This window comes from Felis catus, chromosome B3 (assembly GCF_018350175.1).
Source record: "Felis catus isolate Fca126 chromosome B3, F.catus_Fca126_mat1.0, whole genome shotgun sequence".
NCBI classification, from domain to species: Eukaryota; Metazoa; Chordata; class Mammalia; order Carnivora; family Felidae; genus Felis; species Felis catus.
Window position 1 is genome coordinate 10,276,103 of NC_058373.1, and position 17,194 is coordinate 10,293,296.

Genomic DNA, 17,194 nt, shown 5'->3' on the forward strand with positions numbered 1-17,194 from the left:
GGGCTGCTCACATGTGCAGAGTGAACATTTTTTTGTTTCACTGCTGGAATTTTTGCTGACTCAGAGATGGGCATCAATCTCTGCTATGGATGTGCAGGAAATGACCCAGTGAAGTTTCATCCTTTCCTTGGCCTCTCTGCCTCACCTCTCTTGGGCCCCCGAAAGGGAAGTGTTGTCCTTGAAAGGATATGTGATAACAAATTATAAGGCATGAGCCATTAATTACAACAGTATAGAGTCATCTAATACTAGAAGTGAAAGGGATGAAGGATGGCTCCTAGTATGCCCTTGGTTTCCAACTGGAGGAAACCAAGCCCCAAGAGGAAGTGAGTTGGTCGAGGTCATATACTCTGAGATTGGGACCTGGGACCCCTGCCTACTGGCACAGAGCTCTTGCCTCTGTACCAAGTAATCTTGCCTTTTGGTCTTAAGGAAGACTATACAAATCAATCAGATGATCTTTTCTCTGTATGACTTCTTTTTTTAGGAGGCAGTATATGTTTAGGATACACTCAGTTGCCGATAGCAATGGCTTTGAGTCATAGAGACGTTTATTGTTTACTTATCAAGAATTCCCTGACTAGGTGGTCCCGGGGTGGGTTAGTGCTTCACTGATGTCAGGGCGTAAGGTCGGGCATCTCTGTCATCCTCCTTCCCTTTTCCTCATGGTCACAGGGTGATCACTGTAGCTCTAAGCTCTATATCCTCCCGTAATGGCTTTCCCAGCAGAAAGTAAGAAGGATGGTGGCAAGGAAGTGCTTCTTCTGCTTTTATTAGGCACAAAAATATTGCCCAGAAACCTCTGGTAACTCCTTGAATAAATCCCTGGCAAGAGGAATTGGATGGAGATGACCATCTTAAGTTAGCTATGATCCACCCTCTAGGGTTGAGTATGTATGTAGAGGGACAATTGCTCTGAGACTATTTTAATACTGAAACAAAAACCAAGGTTTTCTTAATAGGGAAGGAGAAGGAAAAAGTTTTGTGGGGAATGTGGCCAACAGACTCTACTGTGTGCGTAAGTGCTTTAAAGGCAGATGGTGCGGTTATACATCTTGGCTACACCGTTAACTGCCTCTATCACTGCAGACAAGTCACTTAACCTCCCTGAACCTTGGCTTCTTTATCTATAAGATTACAATATTATTAGTACTTACCTTACAGAACCACTGTGAGGATTAAATAAGATAATGCAATAAGTAAAGACTTATCACAGTGCCCCACAAGGACCCAATAAATATGAACTTGCTTTGTATATTCTTTATTTTATTTAATAACTCTAAGGAATCAATTATTTGTTGGCTGACTCATTGCTGAATGACATACAGGTCTTTTTCTCATGGAGCTAACATTTTAGGGGAAGGAGACAATAAATAAGGTGGTTCTGCTGATCTCCACTCCTCCACTGGGAGGAACAAAGAGGGCTCCAGAGCTCATTGTGCTCTTGGTACGCCCTCTGATACTTCTTTCTCTCCTGACACTACCAGCCTTGCCAACAAAATTGGTCTCAAAACCATCAGAACTAATTCTGTTATGCCCTTTTATCACTCTATGTGTTGGTCACTATGAGGCGGTCCATATCTCCCAAGCCTTTCTTATCACCTGGATTTGCAGCCCCATACAACATTGCCCATCCCTTTCCTCCCCTCTTCTCTCAATGTCATCCACCTTCTTGCTGTAGCTGAAATGCATCCTCCTGAAGTCTTAGATGGCAGCTGTTTTCTCTCTCACACTCCACACCCCTCGTACCATTGCTCTTCCATACTTCTCCCTGAAATTTCCAGACCATTCTCCCTTCCTCCTCCCTACACATCCCATGTTTAATCTGTCATTGGGGTGCACTGCCTCCTGCTTATTCTCATAGTCATCTAGTGATCTCTATTTCATCCCCTCATTCCTGGAGGATCTTAGTCCGAGGTCCACTGTCACACTCCAACAAAACTATTTCCGTTATAATTCTTGGTAATTTCAGTAAGTGCTTTCCAATATCCCGGTTTGTCATTTGTCGAGACCCTCTCCAGCGACACCCCCCACCTCAAGTACTTACCCTCCCGGTCTTACCCAGGTCTTATCATGACTGGTAACTCCAACCCCTTCACAACCCCTAATGTCAAGCACCCCTTCTTCTGTCTTCAGCTCACTCTGCCTAGTTCTCCCTCCCCACTCCCCCCAGCTGTTCAGCCTCAGGGACACCTTCAGCCATTGGTCTGTCTGTCACCACCCTCTTGTCCTCACTACATTTTTGACTGAGCTTAAACTCTGTGGACCAGAATCATCCCCATTCCCTGTGTACACCATCAACTTCCATGTACATCTTTTACTTTGCTGTGTTACCCAAATCTGGTCACCTCAAACTCATCATCAGCCAGTCCCCAGACCCTGGAACTGAACATGGCTGATGAGATGCACACAGTGCTGTCCACTGGCCTCACTTTAAATTCATGATCAGCAACCTCGAGGGGCCCTTTGTGCTGCCAGCTGTCATCCTCCATTTCCGTGAACTGCTTACTTTCCCCTGCCCCTTGATGACTATTCTGTTCCTTATCCATTGCTTCCAATTCCCAGAATCTCCTCCCCATCCTCGCCCTCAGTGCAAAGAATTCATTCCTCTTTCGCCGCGGAAACAGAAACCAGAAAAGAAGTCCCACGGCTCTGACCACCACGCCTACCCTGCTAATTGCCTCTGTTTTTACCTTATTCCAGTTGCCGTGGAGGAGCCTTATTGTGACCTGTCCCTTCTCACACCAGATGCCCATCCCTCCTCACCTCCCCAGGACACTTCTTTCATAATTATCACCTTCTCCTCCTGATCTCTTTTTCTCCCTGTATGGAACCCTCCCATCAGCACACAAACATCATATAATTTCTCTCATCTTGACCCTACGTGTATCTTTTCTATTCCCTTTTTGGTAAAATTCGCTGAATCCAATTCCTCATTTCTCATTCTCACTGGAACATCTGGGAGTGAGATTCAGTCTCTGCCATTTCATAAAACTGTGCTTGTCTAGATCACTAGTGGCCCACTTGGCCAATTCAGTGGCCCAATCTCGGTCCTCAGCTTTCTTGACCTGTCAGCAGAACCTGTAACAGTCTACCCCTTCCTCCTTCTTGATACACTTTCTTTATTGGACCTGTAGCTACCACAGTCTTCTAACTTTCCTGCTGCCTGTCCCCTGCTGGTCCTTCCCAGTCTCCATTGCTGGCTTCTTATCATGTTTTTGACCCTTAACCATTGGAACATTTCAGTGCTCAGTCCTGGAATCTCTTCTCTATTGCCCTTCCTTTGGGGATCTCTTTGTCTCTCCTTTAAATGCCATCTATTCGCTTGACCCTACCTTGAAAACATATCCAGAATCCAGCCACTCCCTACCATTTCCACTGCTCCCCACCACCCTGGCCCACCCCATTGGCATCACTCACTTGGAATATATGTAATGGTCTTCTAACTGGCCTAAATGATTCCACCTTTGGAAGGAGAGTCACTGTGACTGGGTGGTCAGGGAAGGGCTCTCAGAGCCTAGGGCTGGAGTATAAGAAGGAGCCACCCATGCAAAGATATGAATAAAGAATATACTAAGTAGGACAAAAAGCAAACAGTGTGAAGATTCTGGGGTGAGAAAGAACACAGATCATCACTACCCAGGGGGTAATGGATGCGTGATAAAAAGACAAATAGCAACTTAGGACAAATTGTCAAAGGAATAGAAAAATTAAGAGATCTGAACCATGGGAAACATTTTAATAAAGATGTGAATACTCGCATTCCTAATATACTACTAAAACCTGCACTGCTCTCTGTCACATGGAGTTCTCAAACAGTGGATGAAAATAATTGCTTTGCCAGTAACGTGTTTTAAAAAGCAAAGAATTTTATTTAGAAATCCAGATTTCTGATGCTTTTTGAAATCGTAGAAATAGCATCTATATTCTACAACACAGCAATTGGCTAAAGTTGGGTATGGCTGCTCCCTTTAGGTGGGCATGTATTTCCGAGTCTCTGCCATTCCTTACAAGGTATGTCTGGGTAGCTTCACTCCTTTCCCTGCCTGGCCCTTGTAGGTGCAACCCTGAGGCCAGGAGGTGAAAAGATTTTATCATTTTGGATATTGAGAAGGATTCATAAGACTCCACTGAGTATGGTCAAATAAGGCTTTTATTTAAAGGCAAAGGCCACGGTGGAGCAATGGAAGATCATACAGGTAAGCACTGGGGATTCAAGAGACATCCAGGCACAGTCTCTCCAGGGTCCTTCTTATTCCCATATAGACCTATCTCTAGATTGAACCACCAAGGTCTGTGCAAGAAATCTTCACTCTTGGAGAGCTCAAGATAGAAGTTTCCACAGGGACTTTCATGTCCCTTTGGTCTTACGATCAAGCCCTGATCGACCAGTGATACCACCGAAAATCATTAGTAAACAAACTGGCCCCAGGGTTGCCAGGGGAGTTTCAGACTTTAAACAGCACCTCATAAATACCATTGCCCTTATCTTGCCCAGAAGTCAGAGCCAATATCCAGGTGTCTCTAAAGATAAACATAGATCTTTTCCAGTCTGGCTGCAAATCAAGTCTATCCTAATAAAGAAGATAATGTGCTCTGAAGACAAGGTAGCCCACTTTGGTATAGAGACATTGTACCAAAAAGGCAGCTGAGTTCTGGAAGATCATGGGTTTGACTTCTGCCAATAACCAGCTGCATCACCTTCTGGTCCCTTGGGGTGAAGCTCAGCCCCGCTCCCGCCCCATTGGCCATCTGCTTGTTGTAAGACAGCCAAGTACAGCTATCAGCCTCTTTCCACTTACCGGCTTGCCAGAGTTTTGCCGTGTCTCCTCTCTGGCCCTTGCCCTGATCCACCCCTTCTCCTTTATTTCTACCTCTTTATTTCTGATAGACTGAGTTTTTTGAAAGCACAGGGCAAGGATTTATTTATCTTTATGCCACTCTTCTGGGTTCACTGACATGCGGAGAATGGGGCTTAGCAAATTTCCTTGTGAAGACTTTGGTTTCCTCTCCTGCTCGTTTATCAACCATTCCCGTCTCAGACTCTGGCTCTTGGCTGTACTGTCCGTGACTGGCCTTATTGTGGTTCCCCTGAACGGGTCCACCCTCTAGAAACCACCACAATGGCAGTCCCAACTTTTTCTTTAGTGGAATGGCCGAGGGATCACCCAGTCTCACTGGGTAATGATCACTTCTGAGATGCCCACAGTACATACCTTGCTTCACTGGCTTTGGCCCAGGTGACACCCTCTGTCACCTGCCTCACCTCCTCTCACCTGCTGTGGGAGGTGTCCAGAGGGAAGCTTTGCTTTTCTAAGAGATTTCTAGTGTGGTCATATGTGAACAAGGCAATTTCAAGATTCTCACAGTATTCTCAGGAATTTTTTTTTTTTTTTGAGAGAGAGAGAGATAGAGAGCAAGCAGAGGAGGGGCAGAGAGAGAGAGAGGGAAAGAGAGAATCCCAAGCAGGCTCTGCGCTGCCAGTGCAGAGCCTGACTTGGGGCTCAAACTCCTGAACTGTGAGACCATAACGTGAGCCAGAACCAAGAGTCAGATGCCTACCCAACTGATCCACCTGGGCGCCCCTCGCAGGAAATACTTTTTGAGGCCTCTTGTGTCCAGTGTGAGAGAAGATTAAGGGAAGTGACAAGTACCACTGCCCCAGGGCTAGTGGACAGAAACCTCACCAGTGACCTGATTCCTTTCTGTTACAGTTGCTCCCACCATGGCTGTGGGCCTGTCTTCTACTCACCAAAGACATGGCCTCGTCTGCTCACAGGTTCATGGCTTGACCCAGAATATTGCGTGTAGCTTAAGCTTGATCACACACTGCTGGGAGGGTGAAGTCTCCAGGCTGCCTTGCAGCGTCTTTATTTCCCATAAGTATGGTTGGAGAGAGAACCCTTCCCTGATTTAAGGTGCTACCCTTATGCTATGTTGCTGAAGCAAGGGACTTCTGTCCCACAGACCCCCCAGTCTGTCTGCAGGCTTCCATCTCTGGACCTGTTAGGCACACGCAGAACCTAGAACTTCCAGAAGTGGTAATTCTACTCTTCCATAGGGTTGGGGCTTCTCCTGAGCTGAGGGGCCAGACCTGAGGGGGTGTGTTGAATCCTCAGGCAGAGTGACAAAGGCCTTATGCAACCCAGGTGTCCTTGAATGGTACCGGTGTGTCTTTTCTTGTGGGTTTCTCCATACATTGATGAGCCGGTCACTCAACTGTAAGCCCAGATTTCTTCCATCAGATATCAGAAAACTTTATTAGCTATTTTTAAATTGTGGTCAGAGAGGAAAACTCTTAACTTCAGTTTCTTCATCTGTTCATCTGTTAATTTTTTTTTAATGTTTATTTATGTTTGAGAGAGAGAGAGAAAGAGAGGGGGGGGGGCAGAGAGAGAGGGAGAGAGAGAATCCCAAACAGGCCCTGCACTGTTAGCGCAGAGCCAGATGTGGGGCTTGAACCCAACAACTGAGCCAAAATCAAGAGTTGGATGCTTAACCGGCTGAGCCACCCAGGTGCCCCTCTTCATCTGTTAAATAAAGATATTAATAATTCCCTCACACGGTTGGAATGACAAACTGAAATTATTACATATGTCACCTGGTATAGTACTTAGGACACAGTAGGAGCTAAACACATACCAGTTCCTTTGCCCCTTCCTTTTTCCTCTGCCCATTTATTTCTAAGTATCTTGTGTGACAGGAAAGAGTCCCAGATTCCAATAGATAAGGAAAGTGAACCTACCTCCAAAGATTCATTCACTTGAGTTTATTGGACACATAAAGTACTAGAAAAGTCCAACACAGTAATTGCCAGATTGTTTTCCACTTGACAAGTTGTTCAAGCCAAACCTTTTTGGTGCCAAGTACCTGGATCCAAAAGAAAGCATTTACTCATCCCAGAAGTTTCCAAGCATCCAGATGTCATATACACACAGTGCTTGGCTGACTTAACCTAACACATCTGATTTCATGGAGGTGTGCAAACAGATACCCTGATGTCCTTCTGTGACTTAATACCAAAGTGAGACTTCACTAGGGGGTTCCTGCATATGTTAAATCTTTATCAAATTTACCTCCCAGACCCTAGTCTAAGACAATATTGCCCTTCAAGGAGATATATTTGGTTGAATAATAAAGAAATGGAAAGGAAATTGTTCATTTGGGAGGTGCTCCTTTTGATCCCTGCAAAGTATACGTGTATAGTCCAACAAATAAATTGTTGCACAGAAAGGGAGCTCAGAAGCCTCCCAGGATAATTAATGCATTTAATTTCTATGTATTCAAGCAAAAAAAAAAAAAAAAAGAGTTCAAAATGGCTTCTTAGTCCTTGGTTCATTGTACACTTCACCCTGATGCCTCAGATGCTCAGAGAGTATATTCTGTTTACATGAAAAGCATCTCTAGAGATGGCAAGAGTGTTATATGTACCAGCTCTCTGGAAAGAAATTTGGCCACAAACTCATCGAGCCTGTTTGACCTCATAGTTTTGTTTCTTGGAATCAATTCTGAGCAAATGACCAGCAACACAGACAGAGACATATGTACAAACATGTTCTCTGTAGGGATATTTATCAAATGGTAAAGTAGGTTATGAGACTTCCGATACAGAACGATCTCAACCATATAAATGCAGTGTGTAGTTGTATGTGTACAAATAGAAATATAAAGACAGAAACATGCTAACAACAGCTTTGGGTGGGTGGCATGGTGGAGGGTTTTTGCCTCCACTTTTATACAGTTGTGTGTGTGTGTGTGTGTGTGTATTTGTATTTTTCATATTTTTCTATTGTGATTATGAATTATTTATTTCTGGAACAAATATTAATGGAGTGCTTCCTATGTGCCAAACTCTGAGCTGGGTGCTAGAGACGTAGAGAATTTCACTCAAACAAAACCAACACAATCCCTTCCTCCAGGGGTTGACAGATGTTGAACAAATACATGTGTGAGAGCAAGCAGACATATGCGATAGGGAAGAAGGAAGAATATATTGCAGAAATACCAGCAGAGAGGACAGAATTGCATTTGGAACAGAGGCTAGGGAACTATAGCCTGTTTTTGTTTTTACATATTTTTAAAAATGTTTTATTTATTTTGAGAGAGAGAGAGCAAGAGAGCATGAGCAGGGGAGTGGCAGAGACAGAGGGAGAGAGAGAATCCCAAGCAGGCTCTGTACTGTCAGCACAGAGCCTGACACAGGGCTCGAACTCAGGAACTGAGAAATCATGACCTTAGCCAAGATCAAGAGCCCAACGCTCAACCAACTGAGCCACCCAGGTGCCCCTGTTTTTACGTTTTTAAAGGACTGTAAAGAAAAATAGGAAGAAGAAGAAGAAGATGTTAAAGAGCTATAGGACATATGCAAAGTAAACTATTTTTACAAGAGAAATGTTTTTTTTCTCTGCCCCTTGACAGAAAAAGTTTGCTGAGTCCTACTTTGGAACATCAGGAGGCCTCTCTAAGGAGATGGCAATAAATCTGGGCACTTACCCACGAGTTAGCAAAAAGAAAAAAAAAATTCCCAACAAAGTCTTATTGGAGGAAACTCGGAAAATGTTTTAGTTAAAAAAAGCTTTTTTATTGGGAATCTGGCTCCTTCTGCAGGTAAGGAGGGAGGTACATTTAAAGGGCATGCTACTATAAATAAGTTTCTTCTGCCAGCCTATGTCCTTTTACCTCAAATGCCTTTAATATATGGTGGATTTGACTTTAAAATACCGCCAACTTATTTTCATGTTTCTAATCCCGTGGCTTTCTTAGGTCACAGCCAGTTCCACGCTGCACCACTCCGAACGACAATCGCAACTTGTATTAATTGTGCATTTACTTCTGTGCCAGGCGTCCTGCTAGGTACTCTCCATCCACTGTGCCATGCAATCCTAACAACTCCACAGGATGAGCACATTATCTGACTTTTACAAAGAAGGAGCAACGATCAGAGAAGCCGAATGGGTCGCCCGTGGTCATGCTGCGGGTAATTCATGAAGCCAGGGCTCTAAGAGCTGGCTCATCTCACTTTCAAGACGGGGCTCTTTCTCTTATAGCACCTGTCGGTGCGGGCCCCTCCTTCTTCCATGGAGGCCTAATTCATTTCCTGTGTGGTGTTCTCACTATTAAGAGCCCTTCTCGCTCTACCACATTCCCCTCCTTTTGCCCCCATTCCCCCGACTCCGCAAGTAGCCATCGTGGTTTTTAATTTCCTTAAAACCTCAGTGTATTGGGCGGCAGATTTTCTTAATATGCCACTGAGCTTGTTGAGTGGAACTGAAGGGCGATACTCTCCAGCCTTCTAGCTAGTCCCTTATCTGCTGCGTGCTAAAGTAATTTTTGATAACTCCATTGCATTTCAATTTTCCAAATTTATTGTCTTAATTTCCTCTGCTAAAGACAGATTTTAAATGGGTTTAATAGCACAGCCATTTCAGAGGCATCAGCCCTTCTTCCGTCCATCTCTTCCCCGTCATAGCCTCCCAAAAAAGTGCAGGGGAGGAAAATCTTCCCTCTGCCCTCCCTGGCTGGAAGCCCTGTGAATTAAAGTGACAAAAGACAGATTAACAAGAGGAAAGCAGCTTATTAGCATGTGCAATACATGCACACACACAGAAGCACTCCAAAGGGATGGTTAGGACTTCGCCTTAGCATTTTCCCAAAGGACAATACATTTGCAGAGAAGGAACAAGTCCCAGGGGAAGAAAGCCTTCCAGGGCTGCCAAATGGTGCAAACTAATGGAAGATAAGGTTGTTGCAGTAAGGTTTGTTATGTTGATGCCTCTTGGTGCTGTCCCTGAGCTGGTAAGTCTGTGGTGATTGCAATCCCAAGCCCGTTTTTTAGGCAAATGTGAGGGAGGGCACAGAGCTCTCTTTTGGAGTCTGCTGTTTCTCAGCTGTCATCAGCTCAAAATAACCCTTCAACCAAAGTGGCATATTTTGGGGGCAGCATATCTTGACCGCTACCACAGCATTTTGAGAAGCGTTTCTTATTCTTTCTAGTTCCTCCTTTTGCCGCGGACAGTGGGTAGCAAAAGCACCAGGCTCGGAGCCAGGAGACCAGAGGTGTGGTGCCAGCAGGTTCTGGGCCAGCAGGGGACTTCCAGAAGAGTCACTGACCTTATCTGGGGCTTGGAGTCCTCATCTACTAAAGCTGAGTTGCTGGAGTCAATATCCAATCTCTGAGATGCATCAATTTGCCGATGTGTCTGGATCGGTCAGGGCGTGGTCAGCAGACAGACATCGTAGCAGTTATTGGAACAGAGAGAATTTAATATAAAGAATTATTAGCTGGGTGAGTGAAATGTGTTTATAAAATGTACCGAGATAGTGAATGCAGGGAGCAGGTACCACCATGGGGCTGGGGGAGTAAAGTAAAGAGATCCGCATCATTGTAACTGCAGAGCTCAGAGGAGGAAACCCGAGGAGCCATAACTCAGATCTCTGGAGACGGGACCCTGCCTGGCCGGTGTTGGTGTGGGAGGGGAGGAAAGGGCAGGATGTGGCTGGTTCTGCTAATTGCATTCAGTGGCTCCTGTGGAAAGGCATTGCTGCTTCCTGCTGATGGATGCTGGGGTGGAATTTACAGGAGCAGAAACCTCAGGTCCCTTCTTCTTGCTCCAGCCTTTCAGCCTCTCTCTCTAGTGCCCCCTATTGGCAGAGGCCCAGCAGGACTGTCTGGCAGAGCATAGGTGTTTGTGGACAAAGTAGGAGCTGGAAGGGTGGCTTCGGGGCTGAGTGACAATAGCTTAATAAGTGGCACAATGTTCATCGCTGAGATTGCGCACTGCTAGTCTAGAAGCTACTTTTGACCACTGGCCAAAGTCTGGTCTGCAGACATGTTTTGTGTGGCATTCACAATAGTTGACCTAAACATTTGTGTCTGGGCTTATTTAAAAAAATTTTTTTAATGTTTACTTATTTATTTTGAGAGAGAGAGAGAGAGAGAGAGAGAGAGAGAGAGAGAGAGAGAGAGAGAGGATGAGCAGGGGAGGGGCAGAGCAGGTGAGGGGCAGAGAAACAAGGAGAGAGAATCCCAAGGAGGCTCTTCACTGTCAATACAAAGCCCGATGTGGGGCTTGAACTCACGAACCGTGAGATCACGGCCTGAGCTGAAATCAAGAGTTGGACACTTAACCGATTGAGCCACCCAGGCGCCCCTATCTGGGTTTATTTTTTAAATCTGAATATGTTCTTCCTGGGAAATCCACACACTTTCATTGTTCATGATTTATACTAAAAAAAAAAATGAATAGGAAGGCAGTTTGGAAACCAGTGATCAGTTTACACATATGGTAGTAGGGCCCTTAGAGGGTGTGAGAATATTCTCCCAAATCTCACAACCAGTGAATGAGATTTTGTGGTTCTAAGGCCAGGATTCTCATCCCTGCCCATCAGTGTGCTCCCAGGAGGATGGGTGAGCTCTGGTCTGCCACTCCTCAAAGTGTGGTCCTCGGATCAGCAACACTAGTCTTGTCAGAAATGCAGAATGTCAGGCCCTGCCCCAGACTTACTGAATCATACCTGATTTTTTTTCATTAAAAAAATTTTTTTAATGTTTATTTTTGAGAGAGAGAGAGGGAAAGACAGAGACAGAGAGAGACAGAGACAGAGTGTGAGCAGGGGAGGGGCAGAGACAGAGGGAGACACAGAATCCAAAGCAGGCTCCAGGCTCTGAGCTGTCAGCACAGAGCCCTATGCGGGGCTTGAACCCACGAACTGTGAGATCATGACCTGAGCTGAGGTCAGATGCTTAACTCACTGAGCTGCCCAGGTGCCCCTGAGTCAGTAACTGATTTTACTGCAATCCCGTCATGCTTTCCGTGTGCACAGTAGCATCTGAGACATGCCGAAGATAGCTTTATAGAACAAAGAGAAGCAAACATTAATTGGATGTTACTGTTTTCCTTTGGGGTAGGGCCAGAGTATGAAGCGTACAGTTTGGTTCTCAGCAAGTCTCCTGACAATTATTCTGATTTCCCTCCTCCCTTCCTCCCGATTTACAGGCCCCCACACACGATGCAAACAGCTACATGCACACATATAACCACACGTGCATGCATGCCTACATGATATGCATTCTCTCTCCCTCTCTCCTCTCTCTCTCTCTCTCTCTCACACACACACACACACACACACACACACACACACACACACACACACTCTCACTCACTCATGAGCCATTATCATGTGGCCTCTGTTCTCCCCCACCCGGCCCGAATCCCTCACCTCGTTCCCCGCTGTGCACTGTGCTCTACTCACACTGATCTACTTGGATACAGTTGCCCGAACATATCAGGTGCCCCCTTCGCCTCCTCAGTCTTGTGCGCATGCTGCCTGCCACTGCCTGTGATTCACACGCCCAATGACCAAGATGGAAACCTGACCATCAGCTCAATGTCTGGCTCTTAGAAGCCTTCCCACGTTGAGTAAGATGTATTCAGGCTGCGCTCATTCTCTGCGTTTGTATAGTACCCAACACACACCTTTCATGGAACATTCTTTCTCACTAGGAGATAATCGTATAATTTATGGTTTATCTCCTTGAAAGGAAGGAACCTTGCCCCACTTAGCAAGCAGTTCTGAGGAGGAGCAAACAAGGAAGGAAGAAACTAATACAGAGCTAGTAAGTCTGACCGATGCTTATCTGTAAAGAACAATAAAGCATAGTGGTTAAACATCGACTCTGAGGTTGGGATTCCCAGATCAAAATCTTGGTACTTCTGCTAGTTGTCTGACCTTCCGGAACTACTTTAGCTCTCTGTAAATCAGTTTTCTTCCCTATAAAACAGTAATGGTATCTGTGGGGTTGTTGTGAACATTAAAGGGGATCAACTATGCCAGTAAAATGCTTTGCATGAAGCCTGGCTGGTGGTGAGCGCTCACTCTTGTGTTTGCCAGCTCGGTACTATGATGTGATATGTTAAGCTCTTATGATCTATTGCTCTATAACCTGCGGGCTTAAAGCACCCATAGCATTTCCTTTGCAATTTGGGCAGGACTCTCCTCCTCCCTCCCTCCCTCCCTTCCTTCCTTACAACATCTGCTCTTTATTCCAAAACATTTATTGACCAGGTATCATGAGAGAACCACAAGGCATTTGTTGGCTGAATGAGATATTGGAAATTCTTGACAAGAAGTTGTGCTGAGGCCAATGCAGTTTGGAAGCTGAACAGACCTAACTTGGAAAAACACGTTCCCTCTCTGCTCTTATCTGGAAATCCTAAATTACCAAGTACAAGGGCTTGTGTAAAACCCCACTCTAAGTTGGGCCAGTGGTGAATGCCCAGCAGTCTACCTGGAAGGTGGGGGGAAGGGCGGGGCATCTCAGGTGTGGGGCTCCTGAACGTGGCAATTATGTTAGGTGGGTTACCTAAGTCAGGAAGTAGAACCCAGTTCTTTCCTGGCGAGAACCTGGTTGGGCATGGATGGAGTTTGGGTCTTTTCCAATTGGTTAAGGTATTGGATGCTAATTGGAAATTAGCATGGGGGCCAGGATCTCACGACCAGGCACAAGGAAGTTATGTGGACTGGAAAGACCGGGTGAAAGTATCAGGGAGGCTGCAGGCTGACCCTCACTTGGGCTTGTGTAGTGGGATTCTGGGGTCATAGCCACAGAAGATGGTTTTAAGATACCCTCATGGTGAGTAAGGCAGTTCTGTTGGACATAGCTCACAATGGCTAAGAACTGAGCAAGATTAAGTCTACAGGGAACCAGATGATGGAGATCCTTAGTTGCTCAGGTCTGGGGAACAGATACACTCATAGTCTAGCAGAGCATACTGACCGACACATCATTTCCATATGGCATGACATATACTGTGAGTTGGGTTTGCAGTCTTGACTCATTTTCTGAAACACAAGTGTGGGTGACTTAATATTAGTGGGAAATTGCTCGCTACATTTTCTGGGCTTTGGGCTGGGAACTGGTGAAATAGGGAGGAGGAGTTATCCTCATTCTATTACTTGTCTGTGGATCCTCCGAGTGTACAGAGAAATGGCAGATTTGAACACAGGCTTGGCAATTTACCCTAGACATCCCCATGGTTGATTTCCTTTAGGTCTTTGCCTAAATGTCCTGTCTCAATGAGAGCTTCTTGAACCATCTTATTTAAAATCTCCACCTCCCGGGGCGCCTGGGTGGCACAGTCGGTTAAGCGTCCGACTTCAGCCAGGTCACGATCTCGTGGTCCCGGAGTTCGAGCCCCGCGTCAGGCTCTGGGCTGATGGCTCGGAGCCTGGAGCCTGTTTCCGATTCTGTGTCTCCCTCTCTCTCTGCCCCTCCCCCGTTCATGCTCTGTCTCTCTCTGTCCCAAAAATAAATAAACATTGAAAAAAAAATTAAAAAAAATAAATAAATAAAATCTCCACCTCCCACCCTGGCTCTCCTGGTTCCCTTCCTTCCCATTATATTTCTCTATGACTCTTATCAGCCACCTACCAACTGTATATTTTACTCATTTATTATTTCTTTTCCCCAATTGGAACGTAAGCTCTACGAAGGCCAAGATTTTCAGGTGTTTGTACCTCACTGTATGCCCAGTAACTAAAAGAATGCTTACCTAATAATAGGCATTTAATATATACTGTAGACTCATAGGCATATTTCACGAAGTAACAGCATATACAGAAACGTAAAAGGAAATAGCATCTTCCATGGCTTTGAGGTGTGTAAAGGCTGAAAGTGACAATACAGGTGAGTGAAAAAAATCTTAATGAACACCATTGACAACACCAAAGCTATCATTTCTTTTCATCTCATGGAATAAAATGATAAAAGAAAGAACTCTGTCATGGGGAAGATAAGACAGAGCGTAGTTAAATCTCTCCTTTTGGGGACCAGCCTTCAAGTTAATCAGCTAATTGAAGCTCTTTGCTTTCTGTCGGCCCTTCCTGGCACACACCTGCAGAAATAAAGCATCTGCAGATCCAGAAGCTTCCTTTCTGTGAAAGACAGTTTGTGTTCACCATTTGGTTTCCAGTCAAGACCGGGTGAAAGGATACTTATGTAATCTGTATTCCATATTTTTGACTTTGTGAAGGATGGTCGGCAAAGTTTCCTTCACAGGTGTGGTAAATCACATCAGGACTTAGCACAGGCATTGATAATTAGTAAGCCCTCAATATTTAGTAGGAAGACATTATCCACATGCTTCTGGGGATGTGCCATGACCGTGAAGATGCTGACTTTCATTGCAATACCATAAACATGTCAATAGCAATATATTTATAGGATATCTTAAATTAACCGATCTTATTATTAGAAGGGAAGTAAAGTTACATGTGATAAAGAAAGGATGCTCATTGCTGGGCTCTTATTACCCTGAGAAATCTGAACATTGGTTGTAGCTTGGAGATGGTCTTTTTTGGGGGGAATAATAACATAGCCAGTCTTTTGGGTAGTTGGCATTTTTCACTCACACCCTTTTGTTCCTTCCCATGTTCCTTATAACCTTTTGGTCACACTTTCCCCTTGAAATTCTCTCTTTAAACATAACCCTGCAGGTAAGGATTTTTATCACACAGTCCCTTCCTTCCTCCCTCCCTCCCTCCCTCCCTTCCTTCCTTCCTTCCTTCCTTCCTTCCTTCCTTCCTTCCTTCCTTTCTCTTTCTTTTTCTTTTTTCTTTCTTTCTTCCTTTCCTTCTTTCTTTCTTTCTCTCTTTCTTTCTTTCTTGCTTGCTTAAAAATAAAATGACAGCACTACCTTCTGCGGATTATGCCTCTAAAAGAGTCATCTTCAAGAAGGGTACATCAGACCCAGCTATGGTTGATCTATTTTAGTATGTGCACATATGTGGCAACCTGTGAGGCTAGTTTTTCGAATGGCATTCCTAAGAATTTGAATTCATACAGCACTTCTAATTTGCCATGAACATCTGTTATAGTCCACCTTTTATGTCTGTGATGCAGACTCTCTAGAACACATAAAAAGGGGCATTGGATTTTCTAGAACATTGCATGGTTTCTAATGTCTTGTCTTTTCTCTCCACCCTGTCTTCTCTTTCCCCCCACCTTGCAGGGGTGATAGTCTACCTAGGAATGATGGCGGGGGCCTTCGTGCTGGGGGGCCTGGCCGATAAGCTGGGGAGGAAGAGAGTCCTCAGCATGTCTCTGGCCCTCAACGCCTCCTTCGCCTCTCTCTCCTCCTTCGTGCAGGGATATGGAGCCTTCCTCTTCTGCCGACTCCTCTCAGGCATAGGGTACGCAAACGCAGGGCTTTGCTGGACCCTCATAGACCAGTGTTCCATCCATCCTGGCACTATAGCTCCGAGTGGTACTTCTGGAAAACCTTGGACTGGGTTTTGTGTTTGACTTCCAAGATAGTACATTAAAGCTGAACCTTAGAAAGGGGTTAGGTTGTAAAGTCAGTGTATAAGGTCAAAATAACCCAATACTGGCTTCACCTTAGCCAGTCTTTCAAATTAACTGGGTTACTTTACCACAGAACTTACGGGTGGGGTGTAAGGTGACTAGGTTTCTGCTAAGCCCATTTTTAGTGTATGACTCGATTCTTTCTTTTTGGCATTTTCTTTTTGCAGGATTGGGGGTGCTCTGCCCATTGTTTTTGCCTATTTTTCTGAATTCTTGTCTCGGGAGAAGCGAGGAGAACACCTCAGTTGGCTGGGCATCTTCTGGATGACAGGGGGCATTTATGCATCTGCCATGGCCTGGAGCATCATTCCACACTATGGTGAGTGCACTACCTTCAAAAAGCCCAGGGATCCTTGTCACTATGGCACCTGCATCCAACAACATTTGCCGTCCTCAACCTTATTCCCCAAGCTCACACACAGTTCCTGTGTGTGACCTTGATCTCTCTATAGAACTTCCAACGCTGGAAGACACATCACTAATTTCAGTACACACAGCTTTCTGGATAGAATACAATCTGTCCTTCCTGCCTCCCTCCCTCTCTCCTTCCTTCTTTTCTTTGTTCTATTTGAAAGAATTTCAACCTTTACCTCCCCAGCGCTCCTCCCTCTAGCAAGTTAGGCTTTGATAACCCCATTTTATAGATTCCGTAACAAAAGCAAGAGAAGTTGGTGACTTAGCCAAGGTCACGTCCTGGCATGACCTTGAATCCTGGTGCTCTGCCTGCCCCCTGCTCCCATGCGGTACTCTTGTATACTCTCCATTCTAGTGCCTGCTGTCACTCTTGTTTGGCTGCAGAAGTGGGGCAGCCCTTACAGACAAGGTCTTCGA

At 45.2% G+C, this 17,194-nt stretch overlaps 1 protein-coding gene across 3 annotated transcripts in view; it reads left to right on the forward strand.

Annotated features, from left to right (window-relative positions):
* SV2B (synaptic vesicle glycoprotein 2B) overlaps nucleotides 1-17,194 on the forward strand; it is a 211,803-nt gene that overhangs the window by 145,536 nt on the left and 49,073 nt on the right. For all 3 annotated transcript variants that reach the window (XM_019831918.3, XM_003986847.6, XM_019831915.3), the window contains exons 3-4: nucleotides 16,011-16,191; nucleotides 16,531-16,682. In XM_019831918.3, coding sequence (XP_019687477.2) covers nucleotides 16,011-16,191; nucleotides 16,531-16,682 — 333 coding nt within the window. The remainder of the gene's footprint in view (nucleotides 1-16,010; nucleotides 16,192-16,530; nucleotides 16,683-17,194) is intronic.